Source organism: Enhydra lutris, unplaced genomic scaffold, assembly GCF_002288905.1.
Source record: "Enhydra lutris kenyoni isolate GAN:26980312 unplaced genomic scaffold, ASM228890v2 scaffoldscaffold26, whole genome shotgun sequence".
NCBI lineage: Eukaryota > Metazoa > Chordata > Mammalia > Carnivora > Mustelidae > Enhydra > Enhydra lutris.
Genome location: NW_019154110.1, coordinates 11,348,957 through 11,361,151, shown reverse-complemented (window position 1 = coordinate 11,361,151; position 12,195 = coordinate 11,348,957). Strand labels below are relative to the sequence as shown.

General features: G+C 37.4%; 1 protein-coding gene across 2 annotated transcripts in view; it reads left to right on the top strand.

Annotated features, from left to right (window-relative positions):
• Window positions 1-12,195, top strand: part of LOC111151464 (ubiquitin specific peptidase 32) — a 219,688-nt gene that overhangs the window by 111,010 nt on the left and 96,483 nt on the right. For both annotated transcript variants that reach the window (XM_022509471.1, XM_022509470.1), the window contains exon 5: window positions 3,118-3,277. In XM_022509471.1, coding sequence (XP_022365179.1) covers window positions 3,118-3,277 — 160 coding nt within the window. The remainder of the gene's footprint in view (window positions 1-3,117; window positions 3,278-12,195) is intronic.

The following is a 12,195-nucleotide window of genomic DNA, read 5'->3' as shown; positions in this document are numbered from 1 at the left end:
GATTGGAAGACTGAGTCCTGTACTGCAATGTTCAGAGATTAATGAGATGACGGAGAAGCAAAACAGGAGCCTGAGAAATAACCTGTGAGGAGAACCAAGAGAATGGTGTTCTGGAAGCCAAGTGATGAAAGTGTTTTAAAAGAAAGGAGTACTTACACCAAATAAACTGAAAGGTCAAGTAAATTGACCTTTGATCATTGAGAAGTGATTATGAGATTTGGCAGTGTAGAGGAAGGTCACTGGTATAGGTCCTGTGGAGTTTAAAAAAAAAAAAAATCACTGGAGTTAGGATACTAAAAGAAGTTTGCTCCTAAGTGGATATTGTAAGGGGGTAAGTGGAATGTTTAAAATTGCATTTAATGGAAAGGGAACAGTTACTATAATAAAAAGATCATTAGACTGTTATTAAGGCTGCGGTTAAGTGTTGTAAGAAGGATAAAATCTTTGGAAGAGGAAAGATCAAAGAAATGAGAGGCCCCAGTTTTGGAATATTCATGAAGAGGTTATTTAAATCACTAGATGCTTGTGATTGGTTTAAAAAAAAAGAAAACAGCACGGTAAATGGGCTAATTTTTTATCTGATTCAAATATTTGATGTATTAACCTGCTGTAATTTCTGAGTAATGTGACTGATTATCATGTCCAAACCCTTGATTTTCAAGTTAACCATGTTTCAGTATAAGTATATATAATACTTATATTAGAATAGATTTATTTGGACCTCCCATAACACAACACTTCCCATAACACAACAACAAAAAAACCCCAGAACTATAAAGAGAAGCACTGTGGACCTAGCACCTCGATTTAAGTGACATGGAATGGGTTTCAGCTTTTTCTGTCTTGTGCTTTTATTAGCCTTGATGAAGTTATAAAGGAATCCATGTAGGAGTTGTTGTTTTCTTTTCCTACTGCGTATTTTCTTAGGTTGTCAGTTTTTAAGGTGGAAATTCATATTTTATATTGTTTTTTAAAGATGTATCAGTTTCAGGGGCCTGTTATTTTTATTGCCCTGTGTTATTGGAATTTTTTTTTCTAAACTATTGTGACAATTTATAAAAGGAAACTTTGTGTTTGCTGCCTTTTTTAAGAAGACATCCATGACTAAAAAACATAAAAAGTTGGGTTTAACAGATGGAATTTGGGTTTACCAGTATTGCAGTGATCTGAATGGATAGATGGAGTTCCGAGATTACTTTATATTTTACTAAGTCAGCCACCAAGTGTGGTGTATAACTTAGGCTTAGAAACTTTGGACTACCTGGGTTTAGTCATATCCCTATCACTGTATAACTTAGATATTTCACTTTTTAATGCCTCAGTTTTCTCCTGTGTGAAATAGGGATGATAATAGTATCTCCTTTAGAGGGTTACTTTGAAGATTAAATTAATATAAACATGTTTAGGGCTGCCTCGCTGGTTCATTTGGGGGAGTTTGTGACTCTTGATCTCAGGATTGTGAGTTCGAGCCCCATGTTGGGTATAGACATTACTTAACAATAAAATATTTTTAAAACTTTACAACAGTGCTTGGGGAATTGAAAACAGTATTGACTATATGGGAAGGTGGTAAAAGTGCCTATTTTAATTGGCAGCTTCTTTCTTTCTTAGTATGTGAGGGTGCATTTTATAACAATAACATCTTAGCTTCACCGAAACCATTGATGCTACATGTTTCATTGTATCTAAGATCCCATCGATTAGAAGATGTACCTGCATGTATTACAAAGAAAGAAAAAAACCTGCTAGTTAATAACTGAAGGACACTATTGATTTTAAAACTCATCCCAATTTGCACATTAACATGTGTAAAAATATGTGCAAGCTTCTGGATATATACTGCTAATCCTCTTTCTAGACTAAATGTGGGAAACAGAGAAAGAATATGGGTATGATCCCTGATCTCTGCACATGCTGGCAATGTCCTCTCATGTCCCTACAGCAGCTCTGAATGCCACCTTCTTCCATTCAGAAAAACAAGACTTTTGATGTTGTTTTGATTTGGGTTATACTGTTAAATCTTCTGAAACTACTTTGTGAAGTATATTACTGTACTTAATAGGATGCTTCCAAATAATGTAGAAATTATTTCTACCATATATCACTTTTAGGTTATGAGTTATTTGTATCCCTTAATATTTCTATCAGGATTAGACCCGATAGGCTCCTGAATGTCAGTTTTCATTGTATTTCCATGTGGGTTGCTTCTCTCTTTTTTTCATAGAAACATCTGTCCCTTATTCACCCTAACTCCTCTTGTCTCCCAGGCAAGAAATTGACTTACATAGCTATATGATGTTTTTTCTCAGCCCAGATACTTTTTTTTTTTTTTAAAGATTTTATTTATTTATTTGACAGACAGATCACAAGTAGGCAGAGAGAGAGCGGGGAGGAAGCAGGCTCCCTGCTGAGCAGAGAGCCTGATGCGGGGCTCAATCCCAGGACCTTGAGACCATGACCTGAGCCAAAGGCAGAGGCTTTAACCCACTGAGCCACTCAGGCGCCCCCAGATACTTTTTTTATCCAGGATTTAGAAAGCAAAATATTTGACAAGAAAGCAAAGAAATAGAAATCTACTTGTTTCTTTTTGTGTTCTGGTTGACTTATGAATACGTTTTCAGTGATGCCTTCTGGAAGAGGGCCCCAGGACAGTTGTTTTTAATTTGCCCTGGAAATTCAAAAGAGCATTTGAATACCACACATACTTAATTAAAAATGCTAATTATGACAGATTCAGGTGGTGAAGAAGAGAGGGATAAGGCAAGTAAAAAATTGGCCTTCTTAAATATAGGAAAAAATGCAGTTTATGGATTTCAGGATATACCTCAGTAAATAAAATATGGCTTATTAGTAACAATGCACTGCTTTAATGAATTGATAAAATAGTTTACAATTAGCAAATAGATTTTATGGAAATAGAAGTTCTTAAGTACAGTTATTTTTGAAAGCAGTTTGATTTCCAGGTATACAATCTGTAGTGTTATTTAGATTCATCGTTCCTTTGTAGATAGTAGAAAGGTAAATGTCAATGAATTGCATATTTCAGGTTGTGCAAGTTCTAAGCAAGATACATTAAAATTTGACTAAATCTATGGGTTTGTTTTTTTTTCCTTTTAGGGTGAAAAGGTAAACTATGAAAAGTTTAGAAATTGGCTTCTTCTAAACAAAGATGCTTTTACCTTCTCTCGTTGGCTACTATCTGGAGGTGTTTATGTCACCCTCACTGATGATAGTGATACTCCCACTTTCTACCAAACTCTAGCTGGAGTCACACATTGTAAGTAATGGCATTTTGTTGTTTTCTATTCACTTTTTAATACAGTTGCCTGGTTATATGACAATATGCCTAGTAAGGAGAAATTTATTGTCAGTGGTTTTTTTCTTCCAAAGTGTAAAAAATAAAGTACTGGAACACTTGGTACATAGCTGAAAAGGAAAACTCTTTTTCTCTACTCACCAAATACTTTTGTGCTTCACATGCATGGGGGTTTCCCCCACACAAAGCAATTCACCAATGCTCTGTAGATACCAGTGGATGTTCTACAGTTCAGTTCAGTTCTTACATACTGTCTACCTGGGAGTGAGCACAGACCCCACAGATTTAGGGCTCAGTCCATCTGCTGCCCACATCAGAGGCCAGTCACAAATCCCGGTTGTTGCCAGTGCTTCTGGTCAGCCAGCTCTAAATGAGATGATCTCCATCCTTGGGTTGGGTAATTTGGTAGAAGAGCTCATAAAACTCAGGGAGACAGTTTATGTTTACTGACTTAATATATATATAAGAAGGGTTGTGTTAAAACAATACAGATGAACAGCCAGATGAAGAGATACATAGGGCAAGACCCTTTGGAAGGGTCCCAAGCACAGGAGCTGGGATGCGCCAGTCCTTCTGGCATGGATGTTGATGTTCATCAATCCAGAAGCTCTCCAAAACCCATACTTTTGGGATTTTTTATGGAGGCCTTATCACATATAGGTATGATCAATTATTAACTCTATTTCCAGTCTCTAGTAGGGCTGAAAGTTCCAAGTTTCTAATTATGGCTTGGCCTTTCTGGTCACCAGCCCCCCTCCAGAAGCCCACCAAGAGTCACCACAGCATTATAATGAAAGACTGCTATCACCCAGGAAGTTACAAGGGATTTAGGACTTCTTTGTCAGAAACCTTATCACTCAGGAAGTTAAGGAGTTTGGTCAAAGACCAAATATTAGCGGGAGCTGGGGGCAGAAACCAATTTCATACTATTTCATAATAGCACTCTACTTATTGTCCATAACCAAGTGGTATTAGTTTCCTAAAGTTATTCTAACAAATTAGCACAGTTCTGGAAACTGAAATCAAGGTGGTAACACATTCCTCTGAAGGCCCAGGGAAGAATCCTTCCTTGACTCTCCCAGCTTCTGGTGACTCCAGGCTCTGCTTGTGACCATTTAACTCTACTTTCTGCTTGCATCTTCCAGTGGCCTTCTCTGTATCTCTCTGTGTCCTCTCCTTTTCTTATAAGAACACTCGTTATTGGATTTGGGCCCCAGCCTAAATTCAGGGTGCTGAATTCATTACATCTACAAAGACCCTATTTCCAAATAAGGTCATATTCTGAGGTTCCAGGTGGTCATGAATTTTTGAGGGATATCATTGAACCCACTACTATATAGGCCTTAAGTGTTAATTTCTACTGTTCTTTCCTGTAGGTACAGAAAAGTACCTGCACTGGGCTTTTGCTAATGCTATTGCTTAATACTGGAATCCCTTTTCCTTTCCTTCTCTCTGTAAATCCTAGTCATCTTTGAAGACTTAAATCACATGCCCCTTTGTTTCCATGAAACCTTTTCTTGCCCTCCTGTGGGAAATCATCTATCATTCCTCTGAACTATCATAACACCTTTTTTGTACACTTCTTGGATGAGCTTACCACTTTCCACCTTTTATTATAATTATTTATAGCATTCTATTTATGTGCACATGTCATCTCTCTTTTTTAGAGAAAGACACAGTGAGAGTGGGGGTGAGGAAGGGGCAGAGGGAGAAGGAGAGACCGCTGAGCAGGTTCCATGTCCAGTGGGGAGCCTGTGTACATGTCATCTCTCTTAAATTATAGAGTCTATATTATTCTTTCCTCTCTCTCCCTCTATGCCAAGCCTTAAAAATAAGTATTTGTTGACTGAATAGAGTACCTTGGGTGTCAAGTACTGTTTTTATCTGTTGCTTTATGGAACTTACGACTGGTTATTAATTATACAGCAGCTACTTTTCTGCCCATTTTCATTCCATTCTTACCAGAAGTTCCAGCAGATTCTGGCACGAATAGGCAATGAACTTGATTTTACTACTTTTCTGTGCCCTTGTCTTTATTTTTGATAGGAAGCCTCTTTAAAAAAATTGTTTTGCATAAAAAATTAGGGACTTTTTTTTTACACTCACAGTAAGCTCTAACTTAACGTTAATATTTAAATTGTCAGTATTATGTATATTTTGCTGAACTTTTGGTTTCGTATTTGATTGTATGGTAAATTATTTTTCTGTTAATATTGGCTTAGAGTGTGACTACTCCCCTTTAATGACTTGTGTTAAAGAAAAAATTATTCTGACACTTGTTAAAGTGGTAAGGAAGACTTAAATCCAAGACTTCTACAGTAGTCTATTGTAGTAGTAGAGAGAGCTTGGTCAAAACAGGGACAGATAAGGAGTTGTAGCCAGGGAGTGAGGTGAGATGGTCAGAGGAGATGTCAAGGGTAAGGGGAATTCTTCCTAAAGGCAAGCCAAGAACTTATACATCAAAGGTGGGGTTTGAGGAACTTGATCAGATATCAAGGGTAGGCAGACAACTTGGCAGGATTCTTTGCTAAGACTGGATCTGAAAAGACTGGATGGGGGCCAAGTTGGAAGCCTAGTAGAAAGGAGGGCTCAAAGAAGCAGGACTAAAGTGTGGTCAAGGAGAAAGTCTTTTTGTCAGTTTCTTGAGGTTAAATTAGGTCTGACATACTTTGCAAATGCAAATGCTGCTTATTCCTTATTTTGGAAAGCACTGTAGTATTACAGATTACAGATTTACTTAAATTCAGTCAGAATAATTTTCAAAATGTTAAAAATGTTATCCCATTATATGGTTCCATTTTTATTTGAAAGTAATCTTTTCTATTTAGCTTTTTATCATTTGGGAAGATTTCTTGAATTTTTAATAGTGTTTGAAAGTTACAATTCCTTTGCCTTGTTAAAAAATATTTATCTTGAATTATTTAAAGCAAATATTAATGTAGATCCATTGTTTTACCTGTAATAATGACCTTCTAATTTCTAAACTGAGTGGTTTCTTTTTAGGGTCATTGTATCTACTTGTACCTCACTCAGCATTTTAGCACTATTGACCATTCAGTCTTCATGAAATTCTCTTTTTTGGTTTTTGAAACATTGTAGTTTCCTCGTTTTTGTTGTTGTTTGGGTTCTGTTTTGTTTTTTTGTGGGGTTTTTTTTTTTTTTTTTGAGTTTTCTTTACTGCTCTCCTTTTTCTGTCTGCCTTTTAAATGTAAGTTATTTCTCATGGATTCACCTTTGGCCCTATTTTCTTCTTAGATGATGTGCATGCTTTTGTTTCACTACAGCCATTTCCATTGCTTTGCCTATCCATCATATCTCTGCAGGTGATACTTTTTTTTTTTTTAAGATTTTATTTATTTGACAGAGATCACAAGCAGGCAGAGAGGCAGGCAGTGAGAGAGGAGGGAGCAGGCTCCCCTCTGAGCAGAGAGCCTGATGCGGGCCTCCATCCCAGTGAGCCATCCAGGTGCCCCTGCAGGTGATACTTTTTTTTTTTTTTTAAAGATTTTATTTATTTGACAGAGATCACAAGTAGGCAGAGAGGCAGGCAGAGAGAGAGGAAGGGAAGCAGGCTCCCTGCAGAGCAGAGAGCCCGATGTGGGACTCAATCCCAGGACCCTGGGATCATGACCTGAGCCGAAGGCAGCGGCCTAACCCACTGAGCCACCCAGGCACCCCCCTGCAGGTGATACTTTGATGAAGTTTTCTGGTCTTGCTTATCTCAAACTCTATATCATTTTAATCAGTGCCTCCTGAATATTAGTGGAAAGCAAGATTCAGCTGAGTAAACTTGAAGATCAAATTGGCTTTATTCAAATCATGAGCTCAGCAGTATCCCGTCTAGCAAATAGAAAGGAGCTCTGAGGAATTGTAAAAAAATGGAAGGCTTTTATAGGCAGAAGGAAGCGGGAGTAGGGATATGAGGATGGAGTTTCTAAAACAAAGAGTGGATTGTTAGATTGTTTCAGGCAAGGTCATCTTCTTTTGGGGGAATGGCAGGGGTCTGTCAGGCAGAATACTTTACTGGTGCTTATCAGGTGATTCCAGATTGACTGGTTAAAGGTCAAATTTCTGGGAGAGGCTGAAACTACAGTTAGATTAGATATTAAATCTTTGTTTGCTGTGTGAGGCTCAGCACAGGTGATTCTATTTGGGGCCTACTGGTTTTTTTTTTGTTTTGTTTTGTTTTGTTTTCTTTTTCTTTTCCTTTCTTACTCTTACTCTTACCAGAGCTCAGATCAAGACAGACACTTAACCAGTTAAACCACCCGGGTGCCCCTATTGTTCCTTTTTAAAAATCTAACATCTTAATGTTATTATATTAATTAATATTAATATATTCTAACATCTTAATCTTGTATGTAAAATCAGATTCACGTTTCCTTGCTTTCAACCCACCTAAAGGGTTAGAAAGCAAACAATGTGTTCTTCCTCCTGTCTCTTCTGTTGTGGTTAATAGTATTTGTAATTTCAGTCATCCAATTTGAGATTAATTTTGACTTTTCCTTGTCAGGCTTCACATTAGATCCTATCAGTCTTAGCCATATTTCTTACATCTTTACTGTTGCCGTCATTGCAATATTTGTCCTTATTTATCTGACTATATGTTAATGCTAGGAAAGAATAAAGGACAAATTTGTTGTGTTTGTTGTTGTTTAGTTTACATTAAAAGATATAATAAACTCTTCCCTGCTCCAAAATCTTTGAGGAGTCTTCATGTTCTGTAGAACAAAGTTTAGACTCCTTAGTGTGGCTCTAAAGTCTCTTAGTTTTCTATTCTTAATTACCCGTATTCATTTTTCCTTACATATGTTCTGTGCTTCATCTCCAGAGCACTGCTCAGTCTTCCATAACTATACCCCCATGAACTTTTACAGCTACCTTATACATCACTCCTAATATTCCTTCAATTAAGATTGCATTTAATCTTTCAGCCCTTGACAATTGAAATACTTTGTCCTCAAAGCCCAATTCATATGCTTTCTTTTTCGTCATGCTTTCTCCATTTTCTTCAGTTTGAATTAATTACTTTCCATTTGCATTCTTGCACATTTTACATTTCAATTAAAGCAATTAAGTTGCTTTTTGCCTTACCTTAGAGACATTTGAAAATGGCTTTGATTCCCCCCAGAAGTTACAAGTCCCTGGAGGACAAGGTTCTTGTCCAATTCATCTTTGAGTTCGTAGTACAATGGGCTAAATCCGTGTTATTGGACTGGACAGTATTGAAAAATTTTCAGTCACTAACAGTCTACTTTCTAAGTAGCGATTTAAATGTTTGATTTCCCCAGGAGTGAGTAGGTGGTATATGCTATTTTAGGATTATAGCACTAAACCCATGCCAAGGAGAAAGGCCAGCATCATGTTTGAATAAGGTTCAGCCGTTTCAGGTGCCTGGGTGGCTCAGTCGATTAAGTGACTGCCTTTGTGGCTCACATCATGATCCCGAGTCCTCGTGATCCTAGGGTCCTGGGATCGAGCCCCATGTAGGGCTCCCTGTTCAACAGGGAGCCTGCTTTTCCCTGCCCCCACACCCCGCCTCCTCTGTGTTCTTTCTCTTGCTCTCTCGCTCTCTCTCAAATAAATGGATTTTTTTTAAAAAAGGTTCAATAGTCTCATAGTATGTGAACATTCATATAAAGATATGCCATGTTTTGGGGGGGAAATGAATTATAATATTTATAAATATCATTAACTGCTGAAGGGTGTGAAGTTGGTTCTAAGATCTTCCTTCTGAAACTCTTGAATAAATGATATGAAATACAGAAAATTGATTAGCATTAAGGCACATGGAGGATCAGCTTACTATAAATAGGAGGGAATTATTATCTGAACTAATTATTTTATCTGCCCCTGTAGTGTGCCCATTGATTTCCCTGGTGGCCATAGAAATAAGTAGTATATGGTAAAAGCCTGGAGAAATGGTATGCTTTAAATGTTTTCAGTTATTTATAACATTTTAAATTGCTGGCATCTTAGTTGAATTTTGTCATATCCTTGTGTCTTGTAAGAGGAATACATCAAAATAAAAAAAATTAATCAAATATAAAGCTACTATGGTATATTGGTAGTTACCAGTCTTTATTGAGCATTCGAATTATTTGGAGAGGGTATTAAAAGTGCAGGTTCCTGGTTCTGTGGTAATAATTGCTATTCAGTGGGCCTTAGGACTGTGTACTTGAACAGACATCTAAAGTAATTCTCATGTAGGTGGACCATGAACTACATTTTGAGAAATACTAATAGGTTGTTTAGGAGTTCTTCAGACTCTGAGTCAGACACTGGCCCTATCACTTATGTAAGTGTGGGAAATTTATTTAAACTCCCTGAACTTCTGTTTCCTCCTCTGGAAAACAGGGAAAATGGTACAGTTAAGTTCATGGAATGTAGGGGAGGAAAACTTCTTTCCTCTACCCATCTTGGGTTCATTGGCTGGGGCCCTTTAAATTAGACTGACAAAAGGTGGATAACAAGCAAAAAACACAAGTTTATTAACATAGCTTATGCATGGGAGTATTCATTGTGAAGAACTGAAATAGGTGGTTAGAACTTGAGTTTATATTGCATCTTGGCAAAGACCAGTAATTTTGTAGAGAAGGGACAAGACAAAGGAAAAAGGACTTTGACTTTGAGCTTCTAGAGGTGGCAAATTATAGGAAGGCAAATTTTTGGAGAAACGAATAGTAGGTAGGTCTGCTTAGTAAGATCTGTTATGTAGATTCATTTATCTGGTGCAATCTCCCTGTTGGTAAGGATCTAGACTAGTCTCTGGTGATTACTTCTGTCCTTCCTGATAGAGGGGCAGGGAGGACGCTTTTACAAATTAAGTAAATGGGGGGGGTAGTTTGCAGAGACCTTTTCTCTTACCTGTTTCTTCTCAATTACCTTCAACTCAATAGAATCCTTATGCCAAAGTGACATATTGGGGGTGGCGTATTGTTCTACCCTTTAGGTGGACATGACATAATACTTGTTTTAAAGGACTCAGCTCGGTGCCTGTTCTGGAATTGGTGCTTTAGGATGAATATGCATCCTCTTGTATCACTGAACACTTCACTTGCAAATGTCAGTGAGCTTCACCCCATTATCTCCAGGGGTAATTGTTTTAGAAGCCAGTAATTTTATAATAGAGGGTTGTAGATCGGTATTAAAATGAACTCATCCACATCTGTGGGAAGAAAGTCTTTTTCTTCAAAGTTTTTTTTATTTAACAATTTATAGAAACAAAGAACTAGCATAAACCAGTGGAACAGACAACTCAGTGATGGGCTTCACCAGATAGCTACTTTCTTCATGGGGCTTACTATGAAGTCATTTTTTTTTTTAAATTTAAAGATTATTTATTTATTTGACAGAGATCACAAGTAGGCAGAGAGGCAGGCAGAGAGAGAGAGAGAGAGAGAGAGAGAAAAGCAGGCTCCCCGCGGAGCAGAGATCCCGATGTGGGGCTCGATCCCAGGACTCTGGGATGGTGACCTGAGCTAAAGGCAGAGGCTTTAACCCACTGAGCCACCACCCAGGCACCCCTTACTGTGAAGTCATTATCACAAAGTCAGAATTACTGCTAAATTTTATTTATACATTCTGACATGGGTAGATTTACATTCTGATAGCTATGGTTCGTCATAGTATCTATAAATTCTCATTTTCTGGGTAAACAACTCTCAATTGAATTCTTTGCCAGCTCTTCCACTTGAAGAATATTTGGCACATTAAACTTTTCAAATAATGTATCCTGAATGTGGAAACTTGTGATAAAAAGTAGAGTGTTATTAACTGATTTATAAGTAAACAGAAAATATTTATTTTAAAGCATCCATGATTCCTTTTAAATATGTGTCATGAGCCAAGGTATCTACGAAACAAAAAGGAATTACAATTTTTCACTTGTAAATAACATTGTTATTAGAGTGTAGATGCCTTTAATTACTTTTGCACATAAAATTATAAAGTAAAATTTGAAGTCATAGTAAATTGAACACACTTCCATATTAATCAAACGTTGTTCTCTTTTATGCAAATCACAAAGGAAACTGGGGAGCTATTTGTATTCAATACAGAGTTAGAATAATTAACTGATTTGACTTATACAAGATTTTAGATTTTGTCATGGCAGGTACATTTTTCAGAACTGCAAATTCCAAATTATTGTTACCTTACCTTTTTTTTTAATTTAAGAAAGTGAATTGGAACTTTAGCACAGAGTTAAATTTTTAATATTTGAGTAGATCTTAATAAAATTTTTTATTAGGGCTGTTACATTTTTCTATCATGATTTGCTATTTAAATACCTATGATTAGATCTGAGGAAGATCGAGATGGTAGAGTAGAAAGATTGTGGGCTTACCTCCTCTCACAGACACACCAAAACTACAACTACATATAGAACTACTCTTCTCAGAATGACCTGAAGACTAGCAGAACAGCTAATCCACAACTAAAGATATAAAGAAAAAGCCACTTGAGGTAGGTAGGAGGGGGCACAGAGATGTGATGTAGTCAGGAATGACACCCCCAGTTTGGTAACCCTTAAGCAGAAAGGATATCACAAATGTGGAAGTCCTCCCTGGGGAGCAAGGGATTTCAAGCCCCACATTGAACATCCCCACCCTGGGAACCTGCACTGGGAAGATGAGCTCCCAAAAAGGCCTGACTCCCAAAAGACCTCACTTTGAAACTCAGCATAGCTTAACTCCAGAAGAGCTGCTGAACTGTAAGAAACCCGAAATTCTACCCTTAAAAGTAGTCTGTGCACAAATGCATTCACTCCAAGAGCACAGAGGCAGGAGTTTGAAAAGTTCCTGGGTCCTATATGAAGATTTATTTGCCTTTTTTAGTGCATGTGCTGAAGGGGCAGGGCTTTGTAGGAACTTTATCCT